At 41.0% G+C, this 23,482-nt stretch overlaps 1 protein-coding gene and 1 pseudogene across 1 annotated transcript; one reads left to right on the plus strand and one right to left on the minus strand.

The window, feature by feature from the left end:
• The first annotated feature begins 1,957 nt into the window (after positions 1-1,957).
• SAR1A (secretion associated Ras related GTPase 1A) lies at positions 1,958-22,811 on the plus strand. The gene is made up of 7 exons (XM_017873158.1): positions 1,958-2,069; positions 10,437-10,510; positions 10,629-10,748; positions 11,299-11,364; positions 14,402-14,505; positions 18,622-18,753; positions 20,445-22,811. The coding sequence occupies exons 2-7, from the start codon at positions 10,453-10,455 to the stop codon at positions 20,559-20,561; spliced, it is 597 nt and encodes a 198-aa protein (XP_017728647.1). The 5' UTR covers positions 1,958-2,069; positions 10,437-10,452; the 3' UTR covers positions 20,562-22,811.
• Positions 8,080-9,716, minus strand: LOC108530349 (calmodulin-alpha-like; annotated as a pseudogene).
• Positions 22,812-23,482: the final 671 nt, after the last annotated feature.

The following is a 23,482-nucleotide window of genomic DNA, read 5'->3' on the forward strand; positions in this document are numbered from 1 at the left end:
GGTTTTTTTTGACTACCCAACTGTCTCAACCCCTTTTTATTATTTATTATTTAACAACACACAATAGAATCATTTATTGAAAACTGTACTCTGGAAAAACTATGTGCTCAACAATGCCTGTTTCACCCATTTTACAGTGGGTACACCGTGGTGTGGGGCATTTGTCAACTTGCTCAAGCCTTTAGGTAAGTAGAGTTTGCAGCTTTTCTGAGAATCTGCCTGCATGTTTCCTCCTTCCCCAGCCTCCCAAGCCATCCTGTGGTTCAGACACCTCCACCTTGTGCAGCCAGGCTCTCATCAAAGCCAGTAATCCAATGTGTTGACTTGCACTGGGCTTGCATCTGTGTCTCCAGGATGCACAAGGGGTTTCAAGCCCCATGGACACAGTCTTCCTGGTTTAACTAAAGCTGGTGAGAAGCCTCAGAGGTGGCCTGACCCCTTTCTGTGACTGGACAGGATTCAAATTCAACATCCAAGACCCCAGGATGAGCAGAGGGTAGAGGGTGGTGAGCTCGCCCACTCAGCTCCCTGAGTATTGCTGGAGTGCCAGGTGCTACTTTAGTTTTATTTCTGCATGTACTTTAGTCTATTTCTGTGCCTTTCTCTGTTCCATTGTGTTTTGTGTGTGTTTCTGCGTGTGTGCGCACACCAGTTTTAATAACTGAAGCTCTATAATATGTTTTAATATCCAACAGGGTTAGTTCCCACCTCCTGGTTCTTCATTTTGAGAGCCTGTTTCTGGACTAGCCTTGTTTGGTTTTCTACACGAATTTTAGGAACAAATAGGGTAATTAAAAAAAAAAAAAAACCACACACAATCTATTTATCCTATTAGTACTTTTATTGGGATTACGTTAAATTTAAATTTTACTTATGGAGAATTGAGATCATGAATCCACAGACGTCATTCATCTTTCCATTACACTGTTTTATTTGTAAAATGAGAGTAATAATAGTACCAATCTCGTAGCACTGTCCTGAGAATTAAATGAGAAAATGCATGCGAAACATACTGGGGTTAACACGTTGCTTTGCCACTTAGCTGTGTGAACTTGGGTGTGGTAGGTTATTCTGAACATTGCTCTTTCATTTGTCAATATGGATAATCCTAGCATCTGCTTCACAGGACTCCAATAAGGGTGAAATTAGACAAAGCCCGCAAAGTACTCAGTGCTCTGCCTGAAACATAAGTACACAATAAATATTAGCTGTTTTTCTAAAACATAGGCCATTCCAGGGCAAGGAAGTGCGACTCAAAGCAAAAGCAGCCGGGCGCGGTGGCTCACGTCTCTCATCCCAGCACTTTGGAAGGCCGAGGCCGGCATATCACTTGAGGTCAGGAGTTCGAGACCAGCCTGGCCAACACGGTGAAACCCCGTCTCTACAAAAATACAAAAAATTAGCCGGGTGTGGTGACATGCGCCTGTAATCCCAGCTACTCGGGAGGCTGAGGCATCAGAATCGCTTGAATCCGGGAGGTGGAGGTTACAGTGAGCCGACATCGCGCCACTGCACTCCAGCCTGGGCGACAAAGTGAGACTCTGTTTCAAAAAAAAAAAAAAAGCAAGAAAAAAAAAGCGAAAGCGTGGAGGGATCCACCTCAAGTAGAGGGCCCCAAGGTCAAGTAATCTTTCCCAGGACCTATACCACCGTCGGTCCCCACTTCCTACTTTTCCTGGTGCGTCTGGAATGTGAAGCCGCGATCCCGAGGGTCCCAGGCCGCTCAGGGACTCCAGGACCCAGACCCAGACCCAGCGTCCCGGCACTGCCACGTCTCGCGCGGTCAGCTCGGCAGGCGGGAGCAGGCGGGACGAGGCGGGGCCAGACCCCGAGCGCGGTTTGTCAGGCCTTATGCCCGCCCCTCCGCGGCAGGAGTAGCAGGTGGGCCGGCACCGGGTCAGAGAGGCGTAACGCTGCGAGGGGGCGGGGCCAATTACGCTCCCGGAAGTCCCGGGGAGGGATGTGACGTACATCCGGCGAGTAGCTGGCGGTCCTGGGTGCTGCTGGTTAGTGTGCTCTGAGGGAGGGTCGGAGCCGGTCGTCGTTTTGCCGGAGAAGCCCCTCAGGCCGTGAGTCTAAGGGCCGCGTCGGGGAGGGGGGTTGGAGCTCGAGGGGCTGGGACGGAAGACGGGGAGGTCGGAGCGGAGGCTGGCCCTGGCGGGGGGGGGGCAGGGAAGTGACACGCAGGCGGTTCTGTGGGGCCGCCGGCTGATGCTGGGCGGGGACGGGCCGACTCGGCCGGATCTGCTCAGTCCCCTGCTGTCGTCTTTGGCCTGGGGTCCACGTGCATTCCACTCGGGGGTCTCGCAGCAGCTGGGCCGGATAACAGCTTCTTGTCTGTACTGTGCGCTCCAGTTTACGAAACGGCTCCAAGTCCTCTGTCTCAAAAGAGCCTCACAGCCCTCGGTGAGGCGGGTGGGACCCCTTGATGATTATCCTTGTTTTATAGACTCGGGGACTGAGGCTGGCCAAGGCTCCGCAGTTAGCGAGTGTGAGCGCTCGAACCTGGTCTACAGGCCCCTAGTCCGGGGCTTACACCCAAGTCAGCGCTCGGTTGTCCTCCGATGGCCCGGGTCGAACCCTGTATTTTCACCTTCCACCTTCCCCTTTTCCCCTGTCTGGTCTCTGCATGGAAACATTTCCTTCTGTGCGTTTGACATGGATTAGCGTTTTCTTCACGATTCTAGCCAGTGGGTATCTTTATCTTGATTCCATCTGCTTCGGTTGCGACAGGGGGCTTAGGGAGATTTGCGGTGGGGCTGACCTTTGACATTTACCCCGCAGCTAAGCAGAGTTAGCTAAAAGCCAGCCGCCCTACTACCCCAAATCTGCCTGGGATGGCGTCTTAAAGTTGCCCTGATTATGTATAACAAGTAATGCGTAAATTTTTATATTGGCTAATGGGTCAGATTGGTGCACTTCCTTTTCTATTAACTTTTGTTTGAATCTTTTAGCTCTGGAATTCGCAAGTTTTCATTTTAGGTACATTAATAGTGTTTTGTTGATAGTTTAGAGACCTACCTTAAATTTTAGATTACTCTTAACTTCTCGTAAGGTGGTACAATGGACCAAGAATAGAAAATAAATAGAATGCTAGTTATTAAAATACCATTCGAAAGATGTGATGAATTTTAAGGAAGAGAACTTCGGAAGATCATCCTCTGTGTAGTTGGTGGGTTAAAGAAGTTTTAGGCTTTTTTTTTTTCAGCAATTTTGTGATTTGGGTTTGAATTTTATGTACTGTTAACAGGAAGAGCTTAGGCTTTGGTGTTAGAGATGAGGGTTTAAGCCCTGGCACGATTACTTTTTCAGCTGAGCAGTCTTCAACGACTCAGCAAAACTAGGAGTATCTTCATCTTCAGCTTGTTAAATGAGGCCAGTGATCCTTGCCTGGTAGGGTTGGTGTGAGGATGAAATGAGATGTACAGGTACTGTACAAATTGTAAAACTACTGATGAGTTGGTACAAATCCTAAGATCTTAAGGAGAGAGGAGCCACCAAGGCCATTTTCAGCTACTGAGGAGGCTGAGGTGGGAGAATCTCTTGGGCCTGGGAGGTTGAGGGTGCAGTGAGCCATGATGGCAACACTGCACTTCAGCCTGGGAGACAGAGTCTTGGTCTGTCTAAAAAAAAAGGGGGTGGGGGGTGGGTGCATTTTCTTAACTTTGGGTAGTGGTACAACCCAACTCTTTGGATCTATTAAGGGTTTTTATTATTTTTAACTCACCTGAAGAGTTTCTTTGGTCAGCCGCCACTCTAGTCACTTCTTTACAATCCAACACTTCTATATACATTTGTACTACACAGGTTTTCAGTCAGTACTTTACAGACTTGTAAACAATGTTTACATCACTTTAGAAATATTTTATTTCTTTTTTTTTTTTTTTTTTGAGATGGAGTTTTTGGTCTTGTTGTCCAGACTGGAGTGCGATGTTGTGGCCTCGGCTCCTTGCAACCTCTGCCTCCTGGATTCAAGCGATTCTCCTGCCTCAACCTCCCGAGTAGCTGGGATTACAGGCGCCCGCCACCACACCTTGCTAATTTTTGTATTTTAAGTAGAGACGGGGTTTCACCATGTTGGCCAGGCTGGTCTCGAACTCCTGACCTCAGGTCATCCACTCACCTCGGCCTCCCAAAGTGCTGGGATTACAGTCATGAGCCAAGTAGTTTCAACTAGATGAATTCTGCAAAGGTGAAAAGGAGAAAATGCCACACTTTAAATAGTTTTTCATGGCAATTGAACTACTTTAATTTTCCATTTTTTTTTCCTTTGACACTTCTGCTTTTAAGCCGTCTCCTCCCTTGGAGCATACAAATCAGCAGCAGCCAGGACTTAGCTACTTGGCTGCTTTAATTCTTCCCTCCAAAATGATCTGAGTGGGAATGACCTTAATGAGGGGTGTGCTCTAAAGGTGAGCTGTGCTTCTCCAAGCAGTAGGTTGAGGAAAGTATAGGAGGATGTCTGGTTTGAGGGAGTTGCAGAGGAAAGGCACATTGTTCTTTTACTTATTTACAGTAAATGAGAATTTAAGCAGAGGAGCTTTATTAAGTATATTTAAGTTATTGGACTCCTTAAAGTATGGATTCAATTTCCAGAGAAAACTGTTAATGTGATAAATACGGTCTTTCTGCTGAAATATATTTGTTACTGAAAAGGCAAAAAAGAAATCACCTCATTTAGGATTTTTTCATGAGAGCTTAGTATGTACTTCCACCCAAACTGCCAAACTTTATTTGGCTGTTTTGGTAAGAGCCATGAAAACAAACATTGATTAGGCCCTAAAATTTATAGATTAGGCCATGGGCCTGATAAAACCCAGTAATTGGGTGAAAACATACCATCTCTACTTTTCAATTTACTCTTTTTTTTTTTTTTTTTTGGAGATGGAGTCCTGCTCTGTCACCCAGGCTGAAGTGCAGTGGCGCGATCTCCACTCACTGCAACCTCCGCCTCCCAAGTTCAAGCCATTCTCCTGCCTCAGCCTTCTGCATAGCTGGGATTATAGGCAAGCGCCGCTGCTCCCAGCTGTTCAATTTATTCTTCATCTGGCCTTCTTTGAATGAATGTAAGGGGAATTTTTTGTGGGTAATGCTTTTGCTGGTTACTGTTCATGAAAGTTTTGATTGCAGTTGGTTGTATCTAGTATAAAGCCCTGTGTTCAAATGCTCCTGCTGATGGAGAGGAGTAACAGTGTGGACCTTCCATTTTTCTGCACCATATCTGAGATACTAAAGCAAAAATTCAGCATGACCAGACAATGCTGAGAAATCTTAAGACCCACCAACACATCTAGATCTTACCCTCTTCATTTCATTCAGAGGTCATTTTGCTTATTACCAATATATGTAAACCTTCTAGTAGCTTTTGATAACTATGAGATACAATAGAAACAGTAGTGTTAATATCAGTACCAGTTAAGTTATTTACTTGCTTGGGAACTTACTGCTATATCCCGAACAAGTATTCTTTTTTTGTTTGTTTTTTTGTTTTTTGAGACAGGGTCTTGCTCTGCCACCCAGGCTGGGGTGCAGTGACACAATCATAACTCATGGCAGCCTCGAATTCCTGGGCTCAAGCAATCCTCTTGCTTCAGCCTCCCAAGTAGCTGGAACTACAAGCATGTGCCACCATGCCTGGCTAATTTTATTTTATTATTATTATTATTATTTTTGTGGAGATACGGGTCTCTCTATGTTACCCAGGCTGGTCTTGAACTCCTGAGGTCAGGGAGGGATCCCCCACCTCAGCCTTGCAAAATGCTGGGATTACAGGTGTGAGCCACGGGGGCCCGGCCTGAATAAGTATTCTTATTTTAAGAAAATATATTTGTAAAATGAGTTTAGGTGTGATTATTCATGTATGAAAAGATTCTCTTCTTATCCCTTAATGGTTCTAAAATAGTGATGTCATTTCTTTTCATAAATTGAGACCCGTGTCTGCAAACATGGTTAGATATTGTTTGAGGTTGCAGTGGTAAATGGAGCAGGGCAAGTGGTGCCGGCCAGTAGAATTTTGGGTGACTTTTGTTTTTTTAGAGCTGTTTACAGGATAGATTAATATGTTTTTCATTCAAATCAATGTGCTTTCCATTCTTATTTTCTATTTAGTGCATCTAAGTAGCATTTTGATTCACATTATTGATGAGACTAATTTCCTAGAGTTGTTCTTCACTGAAAGACGGCAGTGGTATGTCTAGGGACTGTGAATGAACTGCTGCCTGGAGGAGTGAGTCACACAGTAAAAGAAAGTTTAGGCATACCTTGGATATATTGTGAGTTTGGTTCCAGACTACTGAAATAAAACAAGTACAGTAAAGCAAGTAACATCAATATTTTGGTTTCCCAGTGCACATAAAAGTTACATTTACACTATACTGTATGTAGTCTGTTAAGTGTACAGTAGCATTATGTCTTATAAAACACATACCTTATTTAAAAAATACTTTATGACTAAAAAATGCTAACAAGCATCTGATCCTTCTGCGAGTCATAACCTTTTTGCTGGTTGGGGATCTTGCCTCCACGTTACTCCACGTTGATGGCTGTTGACTGATCAGGTTGGTGATTGCTAAAGGTTGAGGTGGCTGTGACAATTTCTTAAAATAAGACAACAGTGAAGTTTGTTGCATGAGTTAATACTCGTTTTCAAGAAAGATTCCTCTGTAGCATGCAATGCTGTTTGATAGCATTTTACCCATAGCAGAATTTATTTCAAAATTGGAACCAGTCCTCTTAAATCCTGCTGCTGCTGAAGTAAGTTTATGTAACCTCAAGTAAGTTTTTGTAACTTTCTAAATCGTTGGCCGTCATTTCAACAGTATTCAGAGCATCTTCACCAGGACTAGATTCCATCTCAAAAAAACTACTTTTGTTGCTTATCCATAAAAAGCATCTCCTCGTCCATTAGTTTGATCATGAAATTACAGCAGTTGTCACATCTTCAGGCTCTACTTCTAATTCTAGTTCTCTTGCTGTTTCTACCATATCTAAGGTTACTTCTCCTCCGAAGTCTCGAACCACTCAAAGTTATCCATGAGGGTTGGAATCACTGTCTTCCAAACTCCTGTTGGTATTGATGTTTTGAGCTCTTCCCTTGAATCATAACTGTTCTTACTGGTACCTAGAATGGTGACTTCTTTCCAGGAGGTTTTCGATTTACTTTGCCCAGATCCAGCAGAGAAATCAGTCTGTGGCATTGATAGCTTTGTGAAATATATTTCTTAAATGAAAGACTGGCAAGTGAAAAATGCTCCTTGACCCATGGGAAGCAGAATGGATGTTGTTAGTAGACATTAAAACAACATTAACCTCTTTCTGCATCTCCATCAAAGCCCATGGGTGACCAGGTGCATTGTCAATGAGCCGTAATATCTTGAAATCTTTTTTTCTAAGCAGTAGGTCTTCTCAGTGGACTTAAAATACTTAGTAAACCATGCTGTAAACAGATGTGTGGTAGGCAGAGTAGATTTAGTGTAATTCTTTTTTTAATTGTATTTTTTTAAATTGGAAAACAAATACACAACTTGGAATGAATTTGAGGCAAACTGTGCCATAAGCAGATTTTCTTTAAGTGTCTAAACAGAGTTTAAAAAGCAAGTAACAGTAAAAGAAAATGTTTCTGGTACAGGACCAGCAGTACAAAAAAGTAGTGTATGAGGTACCTGGAAGTACCTGGATAATACACCCGTTCTGCAGTAGCGCAACTTTTAAGTACATATTGTTGGCTGTCTGTGGTCCATGCAGAGTTACAACTCCACATTTCAAGAACATGCTGACAATTCCTAAAGAAAATTACTTAAAAAAACAGGTGGCCGGGCGCAGTGGCTCAAGCCTGTAATCCCAGCACTTTGGGAGGCCGAGACGGGCGGATCATGAGGTCAGGAGATCGAGACCATCTTGGCTAACACGGTGAAACCCCGTCTCTACTAAAAAATACAAAAAACTTCCGGGCGAGGTGGCGGGCGCCTGTAGTCCCAGCTGCTCGGGAGGCTGAGGCAGGAGAGTGGCATGAACCCGGGAGGCGGAGCTTGCAGTGAGCTGAGATCCAGCCACTGCACTCCAGCCCGGGCCACAGAGCAAGACTCTGTCTCAAAAAAAACAAAAAAAAAAAAAACAAAGGCATAACTCAGATGTTCCCTCATTTGACCAACTCCATCTAAGTTTAGATGTGCAGAAGGGCTTGGATACATCCAGAGTAAGCCACAGGTAACATGTTACTTCATCAGTTTTCTAAAATAAGGTTTCAGGGCAATGACAGTAAGGGAAAAACACATGGAGGAATGAAGTCCTGATAGTCCTGATTGCTATACATGCATCTTTTTTTGACAGTAGGGAGAAGCCTTTTACAGATAAGTTACAAACAAAAGGCAAATAAACAGTTTTGTACAAGAAATTTAACACATTCTGTACAGGGTCTTCATTTTGCTGTCATCGTTTGTACAAACTCATAGTTTACTTGACCGTCACCATCAAGATACGCTTCTCTGATCATTTAATCAACTTTTTCGTCTGTTAACTTCACTCCAAGTTTGTCATCACATGGTGAAGTTCTACACCACTAACATAGCCATTGCCATCCTTATCAAACACACTGAATGCTTCTCTGATTTCTTCTTCACTGTCTGTGTCTTTCATTTTTCTTACGATCATTGTCAGAAATTCAGGGAAGTCAACTGTGCCATTACCATCAGCATCTACTTCATTAATCACGTCCTGTAACTCCTCTTCTGTGGGATTCTGCCTGAGACCTCATTACAGTTCCCAGTTTCTTTGTTGTTGTAGTTCAATCACCATCTTTGTCAAATAGTGAAGAAACTTATTTGAATTCTGCAATCTACTCTTCAGTCAGTTGGTCAGCCGTGCTGCAAGTGCTACTGGTTTCTGAGACACAACCACACAACCACTCTTGCTTGCTCAGTTGCTCCACTTGGACTGATTTAGTGTCATTCTTCAGGGCCCTAGGATTTTCAGAATGATAAATGAGTATGGGTCCTAGGATTTTCAGAATCCTAGGTAAATGAATATTGGCTTCGTTAGCACATAACAAGAGAGTCAGCTTGCCCCCTGAAGCTTTGAAGCCAAGCATTGACATCTCCGCACGAAAGTCCTAGATGGCTTTTCCAATAGAAGGCTGTTTTGCGTACATTGAAAATGTGTTGTTTAGTGTAGCCACCCACCTTCACCAGTTGTCTTGCTGCAGCTTCTACATCAGCACTTGCATTTTTATTTCGTGTTTTTATTTTAATATTATTATTTTTTTATCAGCAGTAAGGCTGTTTCATTTGCTTGACGTTCGTGGGTTCGCTGGAGTAGCAGTTTTAATTTTCTTCAAGAACTTTTTCTTTGCATTTACAACTTGGGTAACTGTTGAGTGCAAGAGGCCTAGCATCTGGCTTATCTCAGGTTTTGATGTGTCTTCCTCACTAAGCTTAATCATTTCTAACTTTCGATTTCAAGGGAGCGACCTGTTACTTTCACTTGGAGAATAGGGAGGCCTGGGGTAGGGGCAGGGCTGTGGAGGAAGTCATTAAGTTTGCTGTCTTCTATGGTTGTGATTTGTGGCACAACAAAACAGTTAAAATAGTAATACAAAAGATTACTGATCATAGGTCATGATGACAGATATAAGAATAATGAAAAAGTTTGCAATATTGTATGAGAATCACCAAAATGTAACACAGAGACATAAAGGGAGCACATGCTGTTAGAAAATAGTACTGATACACTTACTCAACTCAGGACTGCCTCCAACCTTCAATTTGTAAAAATCCAGAAAACCTCAGGATCCACAAAGCATCATCAAATGAGGTATGCCCTTTATATTTTTAACTCCTAGTTCTCTGAGTGTCATAGATCAAAAACTTTTCGGAAACCAGTCATTTTTGCACATATAAGGATTCTAGAGACTTTCCTCCAGATTGCAAAATCTGCAAGTCTCAAGAAAGAAGAATATTAGTTTCTCTTTACTTTGCTTTCTCCCCTCCCTTTTCTTTTCTTTTTCCTGTCCTGTCCCATCCTGTCCTGTCCTGTCTTTTTTCTCAGAGTCTCCCTTGTTGCCCAAGCGAGTGCAGTGGCACCGTCATGCCTCACTGCAGCCTCAGACCCCTGAGTTCAAGTAATTCTGTCTCACCCTCCTGAGTAGCTGGGACTATTGGTGTGTGTCACTATGTCCAGCTATTTTTTTAGTTATTTGTGGAGATTGAGTCCAGCTTTCTTGCCCAGGCCAGTTGTGAACTCCTGTGCTCAAGTGACCCTCCTGCCTTGGCCTTCCAAAGTGCTGGGATTCCAAGTGTGAGCCACTATGCCTGGCCTGCTTTCTTATGCCTGAAAACACGGGACTGTAAATGTGCATCATGGTTAGTGAACAAGAGTTAACTTCTCCACAATTGTACTGTCATTCAGAAAGCTAATGTTTGCTACTTTCATATTTTATACAGGTAGTAAGCATTAATAATGTCTTTCATCTTTGAGTGGATCTACAATGGCTTCAGCAGTGTGCTCCAGTTCCTAGGTAAAGCCATTTCCTTAAAATACAGGTTTCAAAGTTTGTGCATTTCCTTCAGTAATTTAAATACAAGTAGGCTTTGGTCTGTAGAGAGCAAATGTGTTAATAATTTTTTCTCTTTTAGGACTCTACAAGAAATCTGGAAAACTTGTATTCTTGGGTTTGGACAATGCAGGCAAAACCACTCTTCTTCACATGCTCAAAGATGACAGATTGGGCCAGCATGTTCCAACACTACATCCGAGTAGGTTTGAAAATATCAGGTGACCTTTTGATCTTTGAAGGTCAGTGTTAGGCTTGGAGGATGAATCCCTAGTTGATGGAGTTCTTTTGTTAACTGAAGTCCCAAAAGCCAACTCATATGAAAAAGTTCCCTGTAAGACACATTCATATTAGGTACTTTCAGATCTAAACCTTTGGAACTTTGTCATTATCTGTTGTCACTGGTCCTGTAAAGGGACACAGCTCCTATACCTACTTCTAAGGAGCAGAAAATAGCTTGAAAAAAAAGAAACCTTTGGCTTTTAGAATAGTTTAAGAACATTTTCACCCTTGTATTCCTTTTCTTTGTTGGAAGTGGGGTGTTGCCTGGGCTAGTCTGAAAAATCCTGGGCTCAGGTTATCCTCCTGCCCTCAGCCTCCTGAGTAGCTGGAACTACAGGCGGGTGCCACCACACTTAACTTCTTGTATATTTTTCTTTACGAGGTGAAAGCATTGGTATTGGCTTATAGTACTAGTAGTTGGGGCTTGTTGAATTGACAAGTTTATTTCTTCTTTTTAAACAATTTTTCAGCATCAGAAGAGCTAACAATTGCTGGAATGACCTTTACAACTTTTGATCTTGGTGGGCATGAGCAAGGTAAGCGATGACTCAGTGGAAAGCATGTTTATTGACTTATGATTCTTTTTGTGCCCCCCAGCACCTTTTAAAAGCAGTGTGTCATTTTTACCTTTTAAATTACACTTTAGAATTAGGATCTTACTACTATAGTGAAGTTGTTTTATTCATTTTTTTTTAAACTCATTTCAAACTTGTCAAAAGTTGCATTAAATACACAGAAGTCCGCTTCAATATTACCCTATTGAGCTAAGATAAAGTTAGCTATAATGCATAACTATTCGTGAACTTTTAAGTATTTGCCTGATAAAGCCAAACTCAACTCAAATCTTGACTGAAAATTTTTACAAAGCAGGACAGCATCTTGCCATTTTAATCTATACTAGATTTTTACTTATTAATGTAATTTACGTGGTAACTAGAAAATACATTACAAGATATATGTATTGCTTCAACAAGAGTAATTATTTCATCATTTTAACTAGGCTTGCTCTAAGCCAGTATATTTTCGTCTATACCTTTTGCCCAAATTTGTTAGTCTCCTCCTCCCTACATAATACATATTAATACTTATTTTTTATTAACTGTGAGCATATCATGCCCCTTTACTCTTTTATACTTTAGTGCCGTTTTCTAAGAACAAAGATATTTCCTTGTATATAATCATAATAGTTATCAAATCAAGGAAGTTTTATTTTTATCCACTCTGTATTTCCTTTTTTTTTTTTTTTTTTTTTGGTCAGTTATCCTGATAATCTCTTTTATACCATTTTTTCATCTTGACCAGGTATACAGTATCATATATTTAGTTATCAAGTCATTTTTGCATGCTTTATTCAATGGAGTGAAAGTATGTAGGAAATTAAATATTTGTAAGTAATTTCAGACTTGTCAAAAATTGCAAAAGTAGTACAGTGACTATGTGTGATTACTCTAAGTTGATATTTTGTATATTCTATCCATTTGGGACAGTTGGTGGAACATTTCCTTCTACCGTTTTGCTTTCCTCAGAAGTTCTTTTTGCCTACTCAGGCTATGTCTTTGGCTACCAGATTCCTATCAGGTGTTTAGAGACATACAGGATGGGCGTCTTTGTCTAATGGGCACTCAGTTCACATTTGACAAGACCGTAGGTATGGGAGTAAAACATTTAAGATATGAGAATAAACATTCTGGGAAGGTAGGGAAAAGGAACTATTGAGATTCTGTCAGATTTACTTACTTGTTATTACACTGAGTGGAGAAATCTCGTTTTGAAACATTAGGTTGAGCTAATACCGTTTTTTTCTTTTTTTTGAGATGGGGCCTTGCTCTGTTGCCCAGACTGGAGTGCAGTGGCATAGTCTTGGCATACTGCAACCTCTACTTCCTAGGCTTAAGCAATCCTCCCACCTGTTTTTTGTACAGACTGGGTTTCCGCCATGTTGCCCAGGCTGTTCTTGAACTCCTGAGGTCAAGCAATCCACCTGCCTTGGCCTCCCAAAGTGCTGGGATTATGGGCGTGAGCCACTGTGCCCAGCCTAATACAGTTTTAAAACTGTGTGTAGTAAAATACAACATTGGTCATTTCTAGTTGTTAAGCCTAATAATTTTATAGTCAGTTATTTCATTAACATAATTACATTTTAATTAATTTATTTAATATTTATGCCCTGAAAAATCATGTATATTATGATCATAATCACATAAAATACCAGTAAAGAAAAAAGACTGGAAGAAAATACCAAAATATTGACAAGGGGTGTGTTTTGATGGAGGGATTAGAAATGATTTTGTTTCCTTTTTTATTTAAGGAGCTTGTATTTTTTTTCATTTGGGTAAGAATGGGTATATGGTGTCCTTTCTGCTTCTTCCACAAAAAGATTTGTAACTGCTTACAAATTTAAATTCAGAGCAAGATACGACTGAACCTAGACCATCTGGAGAATGCAGAAGGAACAGATACCAGATGGTTTTATATACCTGAACTGGGAATTGTAGATTGTTTAGTGTGGTAAATTTAGGTTTCAGGTTTTGTTAAAATAAGAAGGGAAATGTATTGATGTATTTAGTTTTGTTTCTTTGAGGAAAATCTACTAAACAGAAACACTTTTACATGATAACCTAGCCACCATTTTATAGAAGTTACTAAAATACTGTACATCTGGAGGTTCCCTTTTTTTGTGTGTGTGTAACTTAAAAATTTTAACTTATAAAAGGAGAGCAAGTTCGATGTAACAAAATCGGTATAGAACTACGGAAAGTAAAATGGAAAGTTCCTTCATTTTAACTTTTTCCTAACTCTGCTCTTTAAGGGTAACCATTAATAACTGATGTAGAGATGCTTCGTTATTCATTCTATTGCAAGGGCTAGAAATGAATGGCTTAGAAATGATAGTAAAATTAAATCACTGCTTCCCAGCCTTTATCGTTTCATGTCACAAGCAAAAAACAAGTAATATTTCTAAGGCATGCTGGGTTAAATATGGTAGGCTGAGATAACTGGCCTGGGGCCTTGAACCACTTATCAGGCCCAGTCTCCCTAAGGGCTGAGCAGAGGAGTGTGTCAAGACACCTACACACAAGTTGGCTAGAAACTAACTAGGACTAAAGTTACATGGACAAGTAATTTGTATCCTGATGTTTTAACTCAGAGGTTGCAAATTAAACTTGGCTCCAGGGGCAAGGCAAGTCATTTAAGTGAGTAAAATTGGCTGGCTGTGAGACAGCAGGGACATTTTGTCAAGCAAAAGTGTTCAGACATCATCTGAAGGGGCAGCCACTGCTTAGTTCCTGCTGATAGTTGTCATGTGGATAAGTAGGCATGGGATTGCCAGATGTTGCAGATTTTCAAGAAAGGTGGAAACTCTGATTTTCAAATTTACAAAAATCAAGTTCAACTCGTGGACCATTAGTTTGCATCCTCTGTTCTGAATTAATACTGGCCAGAACTTGGAGAAATCCATAGAGTCTAATCTTATTGAAACCTGACCAAGATTTGTCCATTTTTAGACCATTAGGTTATTCATTTTTACAATGTATATTTTTTACTGACGCAACTACAAACTTTGTTTTTTAGCACGTCGGGTTTGGAAAAATTACCTCCCAGCAATTAATGGGATTGTCTTTCTGGTGGACTGTGCAGATCATTCTCGCCTCGTGGAATCCAAAGTTGAGCTTAATGTATGTTTATATACTTTGTCCTTTTTTGGCCTCTATTTTTTTTTTTAAGGAATATAGCTCAGTAGTGCCAATAATTAGTCATTCCAGTTAACATTTGGCAAAAAGACCTAGCTGCAGGAGGAAAATGTTTTAAATCTAAGACATTGCTTTTCAATGTCCTGAGGAAACTCAGCTCAAACTTGAATAAGTTAACTGTTTTTTCTATCATACAGTGACTGTATGGCCAAGTTTGCTCAGGATACTCCTCATTTATGCCTGTTGTCCCAGCAGCATAATTAATTAATTAATAGTATTCCATTTCACGTGTCATCATGAACAGTAATTCTTTTTTTTTTTTTTGAGACAGAGTGTCTCTCTGTTGCCCAGCGTGGAGTGCAGTGGCGCAGTCTCAGCTCACTGTAACCTCCACCTCCTGGGTTTGAGGGATTCTCCTGCCTCAGCCTCCCGAGTGGCCTCCTGGGACTACAGGCACGTGCCACCACACCTGGCTAATTTTTTGTATTTTTAGTAGCGACGGGGTTTCACCGTGTTAGCCAGGATGGTCTTGGTCTCCTGACATGATCCACCCTCCTTGGCCTCCCAAAGTGCTGGGATTACAGGCATGAACCACCACGCCTGGCCCATGAACAGTAATTCTTTATAAGTAGTGTTGGCATAGTGAAAGCCTAAAAGCAATATTAGAGTTCTTTACATTTTTGAATATGCATTCTCAGCTTGTGCCTGCCCACCCTCCCACTGAATGACTTGCCAGACCTTCATGGTCTGTTCTCAGCCTTCAGTTTTGGTTGCATACATCCTTTGATACTATCAAGGACTTACTTCAAGTTTTCTCCTTTGTACACATTGCATTTTCTCTTGGCTTGATGGTTTCTGTACTATTGGCTTTATTATCCCTACTCCTTTACCCTATATCTTTTCTTTCTCTTTGATTTGTAACTCCTTGGATTCTTGTTCCTGGCAATTTGAACCTGTCTTGAATTTATTTCTAAGTTACATCTATAGCTCCAGCCTCATGTAGAATTACCTGCCAGCAATCTTTACCTTGCCTTTTTTTTTTTTTTTTAAAATTAAAAAAAACAGTCTTCCTCTGTTGCCCAGGCTGGAGTCCAATGGTGTGATCACAGCTTACTGTAAACTCCAGACTTCTGGGCTCAAGTGATCGTCCTGGCTCAGCCTCCCAAGTAGCTAGGACTACAGGCACACACCACCACACCCAGCTAATTTTTTTTTTTAAAAAGTGTTTTTGTAGAGACAGGGTCTCATTATGTTGCCCAGGCTGGTCTCAGTCTGCTTGCTTCAGGTGATCCTCTGCCTCGGCCTCATGAGGTGTTGGGATTACAGGCATGAGCCACCATGCATGGTCTCCATTCTCTTTGTTTAAACTCCTCTTTTCACTCTTGATTTTGGAGCTCTGTCTCTGGCTGATACTTCTGTCTCTTTGAGAAGCACTAGTTCTTCTGGTTAGTCCTTAAATGTTGGTGTTCTCCAGAGTCTCCTTTCTCCTAGGCTGGTCTCATCTACTCCCTTCATTTGGCACCTACATGTCAGTGACTCTCAAATGCATTTCTCTCCTCTAGATCTCTCCTGACCTCCAATCTCATACCTAATCCTGCCTACTCTTGACAACTCCCACTACTGATTCTGTTTTCCTAGAATGGAACTATTCATCTTTCCCACCCACCACCTACCTGGACGTGCAGTCCAGAAATCTGAATTAATACAGATCCCACCATGACCCTGATATGTACCATAATGCCAGAAGGAACTTTCTCAGACTTCATTGCCCTACTTAATATCCTTTGATAGTTCTCTATCATTTTCATGATAAAATCTATACATCTTTTGCATAGCACGTAAGATCATTCATGATCCTCCCTCTGCTTCTTTTTACTGCCTACCTTGAACTATATTCCAAACAAACAACTTAGCCATCCTTGAATATGCACAAGTAGCTACTGCCTGGCTTTTTCACCTGTACCTCTCCTCAACCCCTCACTTTGTCGGCAAATTTTAAAATGTCCTGTAAGAGACCTCAGAGTTCAGATATGACTGCTTCTGGTGAGCTTTCCCTGGACTCTGAGACTGTGTTAGACTCCCACCATACCAATGTATGTTGTCTTTATTGATTTCCTTGTAGTTTTCTTGTAGTTCTCATCAGACTATGAACTAACATGATAGGGACTGTGTCTTATTTCTTTGCGAAACCCCTGCACCTAGCAAAGCATGAGACACATTAGGTACTTCGTTATTGCTTAATGAATTAAGGACATTCTTAATTAAAGGATATTTCCTGGAATTCCAGATGTTCAAAGCATGTTCCCCTTTATCTCTTTAACTCTGCTTTCCCCCCAGCTTTCCTGTTGGTGACAAGTAGATTCCCAGGCTTGAAATCGGTGCCAGTTTTGACTCATTTGTCTTTTTTTTTTTTTTTTTAATCATCATTTAGACATTGGTCTCTTCAATTCTTTCTTCAAAATGCCTCCTGCACTATTCATTGAATGCTCTACCTTAAACTAGATCATGATCTCTTACATGAACACCACAGATAGATGTTACATGAGCACCACAGATAGATACTATTTGTGAATTCATTGTACTGAAAAATACGATTTTATTCACTAACTTCTGGATTTGTGGTCTTTAGGATCTATTGCAGCTCACTTCTCACACTGGTCCCGTAATGTGAGTCATCTCTTCCCATCCATTTATTTTGTTGCCGCATGTCTGTCTAAATGCTTGAATCCAGCCATGCAGTACTGTGCGGCTTCCTAAATTATTGTCCACTGCAAAGCCATTGTTTATGTTCTTCCTTCTCCTTTACACCTGTCCAAACCCTGCTTTTCCTTTAGAGCCCTGTTGAAGTTCCAGATCTTTGCTAAGACTTTTGATCTTTGCTCAAGCCCAGAACTGCCATTTTATTTCCCTGAACTTGTCTTACTGTTAATATTCAGTTCCCATTCATTGTGACACTTACCAACTATGTTGTGTTCTTACTTGGCTTTGTTAACATAAATGTGGCTGGGCGTGGTGGCTTATGCCTGTAATTCCAGCATTTTGGGAGGCTGAGGTTGGCAGATCACTTGAGGGTCAGGAGTTTGAGACCAGCCTGGCCAACATGGTAAAACTCCATCTCTACTAAAAAAAACACAAAAATTAGCCAGGTGTGGTAGCACATACCTGTAGTCCCAGCTACTCAGGAGGCTGAGGTGGGAGAATCGCTTGAACCTGGGAGTCAGAGGTTGCAGTGAGCCGAGATTAAGAAAAAAAAAAACCATAAATGTGAATATAGAGTAAGGATTTTTTTGAGGACAGGAATGTGCTTCCTTTTGTATCCTCAGTGCTTAGTGCCTGAGATAGTTACCCTTCCTGTTGTATTCCTCTCAATGCCTGAGTTCTTTGCACACATTGGGACTTGGTGAATACTTGGGGAGTTCCTGTAGTCATTTTTGAGGCTCTGTAGCGGGAGCATTCATTCTTGTAGGACTGTGCTGAGGGGCATCCTGAGGATAGTTTGTGGCTGAGCAGATTAGCTCAAAAGTAAATGTTGGGGCAGTTCTGCTGCCTTGTAAATAAATAGCCTAAAGTTGTAACTGTTTTGAGGCACTTAAGAGATTTTTACCTAATGTCGTGGGTATTATGTAATGTCAAGGTGAATATTTAATTACTCAGGTATAAAGATGATAACATTTTCACTTTACATTAATGCCTTAAAAGATGAGTGGAAGTCAGAATTTTCTTTTTTTTTTTGTTGTTTTTTTGAGACAGAGTATTGCTCTGTCGCCCAGGCTGGAGGGCAGTGGTACGATCTCCGCTCACTGCAAGCTCCGCCTCCTGGGTTTATGCCATTCTCCTGCCTCTGCTTCCTGAGTAGCAGGGACTACAGGTGCCTGCCACCACGCCCGGCTAATTTTTTGTATTTTTTTAATAGAGACGGGGTTTCACCGTGTTAGCCAGGATGGTCTCAATCTCCTGACCTCGTGATCTGCCCGTCTCGGCCTCCCAAAGTGCTGGGATTACAGGCGTGAGCCACTGTGCCTGGCATGAAGTCAGAATTTTCATTATCTGGTGGGCTTTTGTAGATTCCTCACTTAATTCTTTTTTCTTTTCAATCTTTAGGCTCTAATGACTGATGAAACAATATCCAATGTGCCAATCCTTATCTTGGGTAACAAAATTGATAGAACAGATGCAATCAGTGAAGAAAAACTCCGTGAGATATTCGGGCTTTATGGACAGACCACAGGAAAGGTAAGATAAAAATATTTGGGTTACATATAAAGGGCATTAAGTTTTTAAAACATGATGTTTTGCTATCTAGGTTACCCTTTTCTTTTAAAGGCTTAAACAGACTTAGGATTTGTTTTACTGTGGGTATTTTGTAAGCTCACTAGAGGCAGGAGTGTGTTCTTTTAATATTTTAAATGGGATTCATTCATCGGGTATTTGAGGAAGAAGAAAATGGTAGAAAAGGCACACTTACTCTTTTAAGAGTTATGATTATCTTTCAAATTTAATTCTGAGACATTGCTTTTGAAATAGCCCTTTTTAGCCAGAAAAGAATTTTTCTTGGACTGGAGATTGCAGGTTATGAAGAAAAATAATCATTTCAGTCAGTTTCCAAGCATTGAAATAAAAAAACTTGATTATCCTCAGTGCTTCTTGCTGAGAGAGGTAGGACTGTTGGCCACATTTCGCAGAGGAAGAAACAGAGAGTGATTTGTTCAGGTCTACACAGCAAGTCAGTGATAAAACCAGAAAAAGAACTTGAGTCTTCCAAATCAATAGTTTTTACTGTCTTCAGTTGGAACGAGGACTCTTGTTGAAAAGCAGGCTTGAGAGAGAGAGGCAGGAGTGTGTTCTTTTAATATTTTAAATGGGATTCATTCATCGGGTATTTGAGGAAGAAGAAAATGGTAGAAAAGGCACACTTACTCTTTTAAGAGTTATGATTATCTTTCAAATTTAATTCTGAGACATTGCTTTTGAAATAGCCCTTTTAGCCAGAAAAGAATTTTCTTGGACTGGAGATTGCAGGTTATGAAGAAAATAATCATTTCAGTCAGTTTCCAAGCATTGAAATAAAAAAACTTGATTATCCTCAGTGCTTCTTGCTGAGAGAGGTAGGACTGTTGGCCACATTTCGCAGAGGAAGAAACAGAGAGTGATTTGTTCAGGTCTACACAGCAAGTCAGTGATAAAACCAGAAAAGAACTTGAGTCTTCCAAATCAATAGTTTTTACTGTCTTCAGTTGGAACGAGGACTCTTGTTGAAAAGCAGGCTTGAGAGAGAGAAAATCTAGATCAGATACAGTGAAGCAGGAATCTTTCTGTTCTTTTTAGCTTGGGTTTTTGGCATATTTAGTTTTTAAAAATCTTCCTTTTCTGTGATCTGTGATAACTTTGACTTTTTTACATGGTTCCTTAGTCTCACCTCTTCTTGATTACCTGTTTCTTTATAGAAATACTTCCTTTCTTTCATTTAATTTCTCCTCTTTTGCATCAGTATTAAATACACATGAATTCTTCATTTCCTCAGTGCCACCTGTTATGAGTGTTTATTTCTGCATGTTTTGTTAATGAGAATGTCTTTATTTCTAAACAGTCCCAGACCTCTTTTCTGCATCAGAGAGCATGCTAGTTCCATAAGTCGCAGTGGCTTTTTTCTTGGTTTGCTGCCATAACTTTACAGATAAATATTGGGTGTTCAAAGCAAATGTTCTTCAGAGAGAGAGAGGCTGGGAAAAGAACTGTGCTGCTTATTATATCCTGAAAACATGAAGCTTGGGGAAGTCATCTGTATGGCCTTGACTGCATTTCTGTAATTAATACCTACTTAGGTTTGCTTTTAAGGAATGGATAAAATGATTGTAGTGATCGTCCTTTCAATCTTTTCCACCACAGAGATGCTAACAGGCCTTTCTTGGTTTTGCCTCCTTTAGGGGAATGTGACCCTGAAGGAGCTGAATGCTCGCCCCATGGAAGTGTTCATGTGCAGTGTGCTCAAGAGGCAAGGCTACGGCGAGGGTTTTCGCTGGCTGTCCCAGTATATTGACTGATGTTTGGACAGTGAAAATAAAAGAGTTTTACTTCTCTGGACTGATCCTATTCACAGCTTCCTCATGAACTTTTCTAATAGAACAAGGAAAGCTCTCCAACCATGTCTGGCGTTGAGAAGCCAAGAGTCTCTGTCAACTCTCTCATTGCCCAGTGGTGACATGTGCTCTTCTCCACACTGTTGGGAGGTAATGCTGCCCCACGTGCTAGTGCAGGTCAGTATCCCGGGACTTGGAAGCTGGCAGGATTTGCCGGGTAAAGCTGTGTGCCATCATGGGGCACCTGAAAAGAAAAACACGTCTCACCACTGTGGTTGATTTCAAAAGAAACTGATTCTATTTTTTAAAGAAAGTGTTGTTAATGTAATTGGTATCCCTCCTAACTTTTTGAGTTCACAATTTACTTGGTCCAGAGTTTTCTATTCTTTTTTTTTTTTTAAACTAATGAATGACATTTAGATACTTCATAAAATTATGAACAGATACACATTGGAGGCCAGAGCTAATTTGGGTGAACTTACTCCTGCAAAGTTAGCAGGTTGGTGAGAGAAGCTCCCCTGAGCTCACCTGTCTCTCTGACTGCCTTGGAGTAGGTGGCATAACCTTGTGCACAGAGAACTAGAAAAGGGACGGAACCCTGGCCTTGCAGTTTTGGCAGGTTTCCACTGTGGTAAGCTAGGGTCGTTCCTCATCAAGGAATGTGTAGCAGATTGTTCACTGTGGAGGAGGTAATTATAGAATGGGTTATTGTTATTATTCTTACTCATGAAGTTACAGATTTCAGCCAGTCTTTGCTTTTATACTTGTGAAATTTAATTTCTCTTTATAGCACCTTCCTTTTTCATTTTCAGTTATAAAAAGTGACTTTCACCTCCTAAAAGAGTTGAGAACATCTCTCATGTCACATACTGCAGGTGCATCAGTTACTTTTGCACAGATTCTAGGGGGACGTTTTTCTGAATAGGAAGACAGGACAAAGTTAACAGCTTAAGGGCTCTTAATTCTGTGAGTTGAGGACTTGAAAGTATTGTATCACTTGTTTGGATCCAGGAAAAATGTACTCAGTGGGCTTTAAAATTTCCATTTTCAGAATTTGGTCTCTCAGGCTGTTTCTGAGCTCTTTTTCGTACATTTTTTTTCTCCTTTGGTACCTCTTTTATTGGTGTTTAAAGAAAAGATTAACATCTGTAGCTTTTCCAGGTTTTTTTTTTTTTGTATGAAATTGTCTTTCTCCATTGCAGAAATAAGCTGGGGAACACTAACCCAAAACTTTCTGTAGAGCTGTTCCTTTGGAGGCAGCATCATTTATTGGCAGTAAAGACTCAGTATAAAAGCACCAGCATCCCTACTAGGGTGATGGGGATTAATTTTATAGCATTCCATTTTCCTAGTGCCACATGTGAAATTGGATTTTGATGATCTTAACCTATATTCTACCCTTATGCTAAAAGATCAAAAGATAGATCTCCTAGGAACAGATTGGAGATAGGAGATGAAAAGTTGGGAGGATGTCTTTATTCTAATGTGAGGGTAGGGAAATGTGGATAACATTACTGTGGTGAGAGAGGCATCGTTCTTTAGTTGGTGTTCTCATTCTTATTCTCCAGTACTGACTGGAGCATACTTTTTCACTGCCAGGTACTGAATGCAGAGGCTCAGCCAAGTATATATGTGGGAAGTGCATGCATTTCGTTTAATAGCAAGCATAGCTGGATTAAGACAAAATTGTTGGTTTGAAAAGGGGTTAAAGCCTTAAGTGAACAAATCTAGCTAACAGTGAATGAACTAGGTAATTAACTTGCATATTTTTAATTTCCTTTGGTTAAAGATCCCCCATACTTCTCTATTCAGAGACATGAGAAGTATGATTACTTCAGTGTTAGTTTTCTTAATATTTTTTTCCCCTATTTGTCCCGTGTCTCTTTGTTGCAAGTTAGAAATCTGTGGGTTCTACATAGGGCAGCTCTTTGTGAAAGTGGGTTATTCCACTGGAGAAAGGGGATGGAAAATCAGAACCAATGTATTTCTTGCCCCACGGAACACTATTCCTATAAGATAGCTGAAAGAAGCTGCTGTGAGGAGCTCAGCTCCAAACACAGGATCAGCACCTTGTACAGGAATTCCCATGAATTATGACTTCTCATTCTGTTTTATCAGAGTGCATATATGTCCTATTTCAGGAAAAGTAAAACAGTCATTTACAAAAGAAAGTCAATCTGTATCCTAAGCATTTTAATAAAAAGTTAAAACAAATCTGCTATTTCCTTTCTTTCTTTTTTTTTTCCATTGGTTTGTTCTGAGCTCTGAGTTTGAACAATGCCATTTGTTTGGGGAGGGAACCAAAAGTTCCCTACATAGAGGAAGAGACATTTAGGGTACGTGTGAGATACTTGAATTTTGCCACCAGGAGGGGGAAAAAGGGTGGGGTGCTAGAGGTAATAGATTTAGTACTATTTGAGAGATTTGGAACATGTTGTGGACCCAGGGTTGTTGGTCATCTCTGTAACAGGATGGGGATGGCAGATGTTTGAGCAAAATCTCATATTAACATGCCAGCAATGACTAGCTCTAGTTTTAGCTGTGTTTCACTCATTTTACACAGAATTGGCCGGGTGTGGTGGCTCACGCTGTAATCTTAGCACTTTGGGGGGCTGAGGTGGGTGGATTGTCTGAGCTCAGGAGTTTGAGACCAGCCTGGGGAACAGGGTGAAACCCCATCTTTACTAAAATACAAAAAATTAGCTGGGCATTGTGGTACACGGAGTAGCTCCCAGCTACTCCGGAGGCTGAGGCGGGAGAATCGCTTGAACCAGAAGGTGGAGGTTGAGTGAGCCGAGATCACGCCACTGTACTCCTGCCTGGGTAACAGAGCAAGACTCTCTCTCTCAAAAAAAAAAAAAATCAATTAAATGCTACATTTGGCA

Source organism: Rhinopithecus bieti, unplaced genomic scaffold (assembly GCF_001698545.2).
Source record: "Rhinopithecus bieti isolate Rb0 unplaced genomic scaffold, ASM169854v2 scaffold_6907, whole genome shotgun sequence".
Lineage (NCBI taxonomy): Eukaryota > Metazoa > Chordata > Mammalia > Primates > Cercopithecidae > Rhinopithecus > Rhinopithecus bieti.

Bases quoted from the DNA above. Each gene is read 5' to 3' on its own strand.
- SAR1A (XM_017873158.1), top strand. From the start codon at position 10,453: ATGTCTTTCATCTTTGAGTGGATCTACAATGGCTTCAGCAGTGTGCTC. The intron at 10,511-10,628 runs GTAAAGCCATTT...TTTCTCTTTTAG, and splicing joins CAGTGTGCTCCAGTTCCTAG to GACTCTACAAGAAATCTGGA. The intron at 14,506-18,621 runs GTATGTTTATAT...TTCAATCTTTAG, and splicing joins AATCCAAAGTTGAGCTTAAT to GCTCTAATGACTGATGAAAC.